Below are 7965 nucleotides of genomic sequence, written 5' to 3'. Positions count from 1 at the left end.
TGTTTCTTGTTGCTGTCAGACTCTCAGCTGTACAAGTGAATGTCATTTGCCCACTGCATGTGTTCTTTTATTCTAACAAAATAAAAACTTCAATAAGTTTTCCTTAAAAAAAACAGTGTTGAGAGATTTTCCCATTCTTGATAAACTGTTTCACAATATCCCTGTGGAAGCCTGAAAATAAAATGTTTCCTTGCCAAAAAGCTTTTTCTTCCACTTCTTTCTCTCTAACACACGCTTGTTACTGGAGGGTTACTCAGAAGTTACTCGGCTGTTGCCAGTGATTTTAATATTTTTTATTAGAAAGAAAAATAAAACATTTCACTTTGGAAATAAAACAACATTACATGAACATTGCAAAGTTTGCAGACAGACATATAAGAAAAGGTAGGTGAAATTCTGAGTCTACCAACCTTAACTTCTCTTACATCTTTCATTAAGATATTTTCTCTTTTTATTCAGCAATGGAAATTATCTTCTGCTGCTAAATAAAGATTTCAGGTAAAATCCACAGTGGAATTAATAGGAGCTTTGCCATTGATTTCAATGGGACTAGAACTTCACCTGTTATTTACATATTTAATTAATCCATCCTCTAAATCCTAATCCTTACTAGATTTGTTTTCTCAATAAGTTCAAGTATTTTCTTGTTAGTTTTATGCATATGGTATTAACAAGCTGCTTTTCAAGGAAGACATTGTTTGCTTTATTAGCCTCATTCATTAATTGCCTATATTTTCTCTTAACTGATATGTAAGCATTAAGATATGAAAATTCTAAAGTGTATTCTTGAATGACCTCACTTAAAAATATCCTCTATGATGGGAAAAAAGCTCACAACTATGTGTCTGACTCTGAACTAACCTTGTTTTGTTCACACTCAGGGCACATTGCAAGGCTCATTTATTATCTCTGGTTCTGTGTGAGGAAGTGGCTAGATGGGGCACTTGTCTGCGGGTGTGTGTGTATGTTTTATGGTAATAGGTTAGCTGCTGGTATTACTTTGATTAACTGTATCTTTAATTTGTGTCAAAGGTGCTTAGACCATAGGATAATTGCTCTTTTACATATATCGATAAATATAGTATTTCTGTGCAGTAGCTTCTTTAAGGGATACTAATGCTTTAAATCCTACAGCATGGGTGAAAGCCAACATGTAAGCACTCAGGGTTTTAGATAAGATTACACTTACACAAATACATTGACAACAGGGGCTGAGGTATGGAGCTTTTTACCTCTAGCTCAGTGGTTCCAGTGTGAGTGTAGCTGGTAATGACTCCAAGCTGTTAACAGCTGATGGTGGCCTATGTGAAATGACTTTTGTGATGTCAGACCAACTAGGAACAAATGTCCATTTTACACCCAATAGTAACTGGAATCCTTTTTAGCAGTTTCATCAGAGGCACAGAGATGAATAGGCACAGAGATTGAATAACTATCATCTCACGCATCGAGGTGGCCTTGCCAAGATGGATCAGGGTTGAGGCATATTCTCTGGGCAGTACAGGGAAGCATTTATAGTTACTGCTGTGCTGTAGATGTTCTGTGGATAAAGAGCCACCAGTGGTGTCAATCTCACACCTTTCACAGACTCTTGGCATTTAAGGTAGAACAATTTGTTTTTCAATACTGGATATTTTCTATTTTAAATAGCCCTTTGAAGATGAGAAGTATATGCCCTTCACCATAAAAAAAGATTTTTTTTAACTTTAATCTAGATACTTGGCTTATAATATTAGAAATTAAGCAATAAAATGGTAAAAACTGCCGAACTGCAAATTGGAAAAATGTCCTCAACAAGATCTCTCAGGTTAAAATACGGTAATAGCAAAAGGATCATGCTTTTAACATACAGGGTACTAAACTCTAGCCCACCACAAAAACAGAAAAGTTAAACAACTTTTCTAAGTAAATTAAAATCTCCTTTAGAAATTTTCACCTTTAGAGCCAACTGGTCTGCGTATGCACTGAAATACATTAAAATGTCACTGTGTTAGGTAAAAATCCAACTTCAACAGCTGCAAGGGGTTAAAAAGATTCAGAGAAGATTTGTGGGTGAGTGGTGCTGTTCTTTGTAGGTCTAGCAACTGCTTTCTTATGATTTATAGACGCTTTAGCATGTACCACCCACCTTCTGTACATTATTAACCTGTCAATGAGCACATCTGCACACATCACATTTTAAATTGCAAATGGAGGCTGGAATAAAAGGTGGATCCTCTATAGAATCTAAATACAACTGTGGTCATTTATGGATTTTGACTAATTCTCTAATGTCATACAACATGCCAACTTGATAAGTAACGGGACACTGAAGGGTTTAATGTAAATGGTCTAAAACCTACTCAATAGTTTTCTTTAAGTGATCAAGGGCAGTGGGTTGTTTTTAAACAGCAATCCTGTTTCAACACCAGCTCCTGCACACATTATGTTGGTGCATTCTCTCTCTCTCACACACACACACTCTCTCTCTCTCTCTCTCCCTCTTCCTCTCCCACTCACTGTTCCTGTTCTCCTCTTCTCCCATTTATTGGGATTCTTCTAGATCCTCTCTTTGTTTTGGGCTCAGTGCATCACCACAGAAAGCAGAACTCTTGCAGCTAATCAGCACACGTGCTATTTGGTTTTCACACTGTCAGCTACACAGCCCCATCAAGTCTCTTTCCTCATTTTCTTCCTCTTCCGCCTCTCCTTTTTACCAGGTACATCTGCCATACAAACAGCAGCACAGATTATAAAAAGCTTCCACGCCAAAATCATGTTGCTGGACAAAACCCAAACAATTTCCAGAGTATGATCCTTCATGTTGTGCATATGTATTTCTCAGTGGACACCTGGTTACCAGGCCTGATCCAATCCACACAAAAATCAATTAAAGGACTTTCAGTAACTTCAGTGTGCTTTTTGGGTACATATCTATCACTGTCACCCTGTTCCATGTTAAAAAAATCCTGCATAGGTCCTGATCCTACTCCCATTGAAATCAAAGGGAATTTTGTCATTAACTTCAATAGGTGCAGATGCAGGCCTTGTCAAAGAACATCTGATTAAACAATGTTATTGTGCTTCTCTGTAAAAGTGAACATATACATCTAAAGAAAAAGGCGATTAACATTTTAGTTAAAATAATAAACGAATAAATAAATAAATGGATGAACACTCCTTGAATTACCAAAAATTCTGAAATCACAGTTCTCTAAAGTGCAAATATAATCACTTACCATTATGGGATAAATTGTTAGCAGGGTCCTGGGGTATTTTGAAAGAGGTACAGGTAGCATGACTACTATGTTTCATAGATATCAACTCCCTTCGACCTTCCTCTGTTCTCATTTCCAAACCTTGCTGAGGCTTTAAGAATAAATATGAAATAATATGCTTAACTAAGCATATACATTAAATGAAGTATATGCAAGTATAAAATATGAAAAAAGCAAATATAATAAGCAATTAGAGTATTTAAAAGAAACGTAGGACAAATCTAATTCTAAAAGTATTAGACTTAACAGCATGTCATCTACCCAACTACTATATGTTTGTAGTAGACAGAAGTCAAGTCTTATAACCTTTTCTCTTCACTACCTTTGCCCTTATTATCCTCAGTGCATGGAAGAGGAGCAAAATGCTTTCAGGGAGAGGTGTAGAGCAGTCCAATTTTAGTCCACAATCCTGCAAGTTGCTAACTGGCAACAGTCCACAAAACTTGCTGATGAGGCACAGAGATTGTGATGAACAGCTATATCTGGATCTCTGACTTGTAAGTTTACATTATTTATATCTATTTCTGTATGAATAACTTGCACAGCAGCCAGCATCAACATTTGGGGTTAGCTTGAAAACTGGTTTTTGCTACTTTCTCCCCCAAGTGCAACCAACTCCTGTCCCCCATGATCACACTACTATACACATGGCAGGCCTAAGGATTCTGGAGTGATTTATGAAGGTAATTCTTGGAGAGATACCTCTACCTCGATATAACACCACTGGATATAACACAAATTTGGATATAACGGGGTAAAGCAGTGCTCCGGGGGTGCGGGGCTGCGCACTCCGGTGGATCAAAGCAAGTTCAATATAACACGGTTTCACCTATAATGCAGTAAGATTTTTTGGCTCCCAAGGACAGCGTTATATCGAGGTAGATGTGTACATGCCAAACTTAAGTGACTAAATTGACACCAATATTTGTGTGACTGAGAGATCTTTTAGTTCTCCAACGTCAAAGCCTGCTGCTGCAAAAGTGGGGTCTAGCTGCTTGTTCCGTCCAAGTCTAGGAATCATGTCACATTGGTTTATGTTTCCAAAGCTAACTTTGCAGCAACACACAGATGACTTAAAGCTGGTGTAAGCGGACAGCTTAGGATTCCCCTCGCGTAGGGAAGCCTCAAGTGGTGTCGAGTTATCATAACTGGATCTAGGTATGTGTAAGGTTTCAGACAGGTTAATGCTCAGGGTAGCTAGCCCACTGCAGTTACATTTGTATTTTTAGCAGGCTAGCTCAATCACAGCTAGTGTGGGTATGTCCACTTGGGCTGGAAATTACACCTTCCAGCTCCAGTGTAGACATACTTTAAGTCACCTCCTCACCTTTCAAAAAACCGCCAATATAGGGGACATGTTGAGGGGAAAGGGGCATGGCTGTACTCCAGAGATTCCTGCCAGTTACAATGACCCTTTGGGGGCCAATACCAGATGACATAAATTGGAGCACTCTGAAGGTTACTCTAACATAAGCTGGGGGCAATATCAGACACTGCAGCCCAAGCAGTTGAGGGAGCAAAAAAGTCCCAAAGGTTAGGTCCTGGGTACACAATCTCACAAATGGACTCTTATAGGATGAGTGGAAGGCCAAGAATATTGTACTGCTGTAAATGTTCAGAGTTAATTTACTATATCCAGATATCTGTTATTAAAGTCAATTAAAAACTGAATATATTTTGGTTTGTTTTCTCCACATCCCTTTCCGCAGAGTAGCAAGTACTTTTCAGACAGGTGGGCCAACCAGTATTCTCACTTCATAGTTGCGACTTGAAACACCTACCACACCAACTGTGCTCAGATGACATTTTCCTTACCCTGCAGGGCTCTCTGTGGGAACTTTCTCTGTGTAAACTTGTAAATGGTATAAAGCTGTTCCTGTTTACCCTTAACTGGTGCCCAAGGTCTCATCTATACTATGAAAAATTCTGCCAGGTGACCTGGTTACAATACTGCAGCCCCCCAATTCAGTCAAAACCTAGCTCAGGATTGCAGTGCAGACAGGGCTGCAGTGTGTTTCACACATGTCCCAGAAACATGTTACAGCACTGGATTTTCCATGGTTAACACAGCCTGTTCCTATCTACACTGCAATACCGAACTATTTTATAACCATGTTAGGGGAATACCATGTCATGACAGGGTCCCCTTGATACTATACTTATAACTTTTTTTTTTCTTTTTTTGCAGGGGGGCTCAGATCCTCACAGCAGAGAAGGCCTTCTGCATCCATTTTTAGCAATTAAACCTCAAAGGTGTCACTTCAGCTCCACCCAAGTTTTCCTGGGGTTCTACTTTCTTTCTGGTTATGTTCAGAGAGATAGGAACAAATTTCCTCTCTGCCTTTTGGCAAGTCCTAAGCAGCACAGAAGACCCAGTATCCTTTGTTAGAGGAAGCTGGGGACAGCTTTCCCTAGGACCATGTGCTGATGTAATGGATGTGCAGGTCCTTTTTCTATGGAAACTCTCTTTAGAGCCTCTGACTCATGTACAAGCAGCCCAAGTGGGGTCTAATAGACTGGTGTGAGAGAGCTGCCTGCAAAGAGCTCAGAAAGCTCTTCTCCATCCTCTCTTAAAGAGTCCTGCCTGGGCTAGTCAATAAACTTGGCAGCTTTTGCCTGGGTTTCTGGTAGGAGAAGGAGTTCAATCAGCAAGACTTGTGCCTTGGGTTGTCTGCCCAAGTTACGAACATGTCAGTTTAACTCAATTCTCTCATTTGAATATGTACCTGTGAACTAAATGGGAAGGTGTAAGAAAATAGGTTACTTGTGTTTGCTATGGACTTTGATCAGTTAGGGCTCAGACATTCTGGAATGTCAGCCTCAATAGAAGGAGTGCTTTTCTGCAGCATAGCAAACGTACCGTGCACAGACTGAATACTGATTGCATGTGAAAGCACCGCCACACTGATGATAAACTTGCAGAAATCAGCTGACTTCAGATTTATGAGGCTGGATTGCAGCTAGCCCCCAAAAAGGAAGCACATGGCAACGAGAGGAAGAGGAACTGGCACAAGGAACCTTTTCCTCCCACTGTGCCCTTGGGCCAGTCCTAGCATGACAGGGGAATGCAGTGCCTGTGCACACTGCAGCACCAGATGCCCCAAAAGGGTCGAGGAGGGGTAATCTCATAGTGCATCCTCTCCTAGGGTGAAAGGTCTTCTATTGCAGCGCAGCTCTTTCACACACCATCCAACCCAGGCTCATCCTTGATTGCTTTTCATCGAATATGGTAATGCTCACACATTCACTTACATCATTTCCTCACCTTCTCTCTCTCGGGTCCTGTGCATGTCTCCTCCTCTCCCAGCCAGTTTCCCCACTCCTCTGTGGGAGCATTCCAATCAGAATTGAGGTCAATTGCTAAGGGATCATCTGTTAATACAAGCACATGAATGAACTGCATTCAAATCTATAAATATTACTTCCTCGGCCTGTACTAGCAAAGCAAACATTACTTAAAACATCTAAGGTCTCACTGTCTGCACAAGGGAATTTGTGTATTTGTATCGTATTAAAAATGTCTGTATCAATTGAACGTTAAATGCACAACAAGGGATTAAATTGTTCAGGCAAGAAACACAATTAAAGGAAGACACAAAAACATTCAGACAGTCTATAAAAGTCTCTTTCACCATCCCCTTTGGGAAACAGGCTTTTACAAAATCTGATATTAACAGAAATGTTTTCAATTATTATTATTTTTTTCATTTCACTGAGAACATTTTATTTTTAGGGGATTTCCTGAACTGTCCGCAGAGACTGCAGCATGATGTTAGTTCAAGGGCTGGCACTGGTCCACATCTTAACAGAGAGATTGTTTCCTGAACTTCTCCTCTTCCATTCACAATGGCATAGAATCCCCATAGCAACAAAAGCAATTGCTCAGAGGGAAGTTTAATATTAGGAAAGGATTTAGGCATTTGTAAATGTCCTCAATGCAATGCAACTTTTCTTTTTCTGAAAGAAATTTAGTCACACTCTCTTGATTTCCTCTCCCTTTTCCATCTATTCCAGTGGTGGGCAACCTGCAGGCTGCCAGACAGTTTGTTTACATTTGCACGGCCACCCGCAGCTCCCAATGGCGCAGGCTGCAGGGACGTGTTGGCTGCCACTTCCCACAGCTCCCATTGGCTGGGAATGGCAAACTGCAGCCACTGGGAGCTGCAGGCAGCCATGCAAATGTAAACAAACTGCCTGGTGGCCTGCCAGCAGATTATCCTGACAGGCCGCGTCAGCCAGTGGGCCACAGGTTGCCCATCTGTGTCTATTCTGTGTTTCATAGTTGCAAACAAAGAGGAGAAGTAGCTGCAGTATCATGAGCCAGATTTTTTATGTTATTCAGGAGCATAAAGATGCAGATAGGCGCCCACTGAGATTTTCAAAGGCACCTACCTCCCAATGATTTCAATTCACTGTATAGGAGTTAGGTGCCTAATGTGCAAAAGCACCTTTGAAAATCCCCCTTGGCACCTATCTGGAACTTTAGGTGCCTAAAACCTTTGAAAGTCTGACCCCCCATGCCAGCTCTTCACAGACTCCCAGCAAGAGGTCCACCAACAATTCTGAGAATCACTGTGCTAGTGACCGAAAACCAGAAAGCAAAACAGACCAGTCTAGTTTCTTTGTACAAACTGAGTGAAGGGCAAAAGGCAAACAAGCAACATAAAATTATGAAAGTTCTGTCTGAGTTTTTAAAAAACCCTTTTCA

The 7965-nt window shown here is 40.6% G+C and overlaps 1 protein-coding gene across 6 annotated transcripts in view; it reads right to left on the bottom strand.

The window, feature by feature from the left end:
• Positions 1–278: 278 nt before the first annotated feature.
• The window catches only part of LOC115648159 (protein LYRIC-like), a 53898-nt gene continuing 46211 nt past the window's right edge, over positions 279–7965 (bottom strand). For 4 of the 6 annotated variants that reach the window (XM_030555366.1, XM_030555368.1, XM_030555370.1 and 1 more), the window contains 3 exons: positions 6523–6629; positions 3219–3348; positions 279–2705 (listed from right to left, as the gene is read on the bottom strand). In XM_030555366.1, coding sequence (XP_030411226.1) covers positions 2650–2705; positions 3219–3348; positions 6523–6629 — 293 coding nt within the window. In that variant the 3' untranslated portion in view covers positions 279–2649. Of the gene's footprint in view, positions 2706–3218; positions 3349–6509; positions 6630–7965 lie in introns of those variants that run through there. The other 2 variants (XR_003999475.1, XM_030555369.1) reach the window with 2 other exon arrangements.

The sequence above is a fragment of the Gopherus evgoodei genome, chromosome 3 (assembly GCF_007399415.2).
Source record: "Gopherus evgoodei ecotype Sinaloan lineage chromosome 3, rGopEvg1_v1.p, whole genome shotgun sequence".
NCBI lineage: Eukaryota > Metazoa > Chordata > Testudines > Testudinidae > Gopherus > Gopherus evgoodei.
This window is presented reverse-complemented; position numbering and strand designations above follow the sequence as displayed.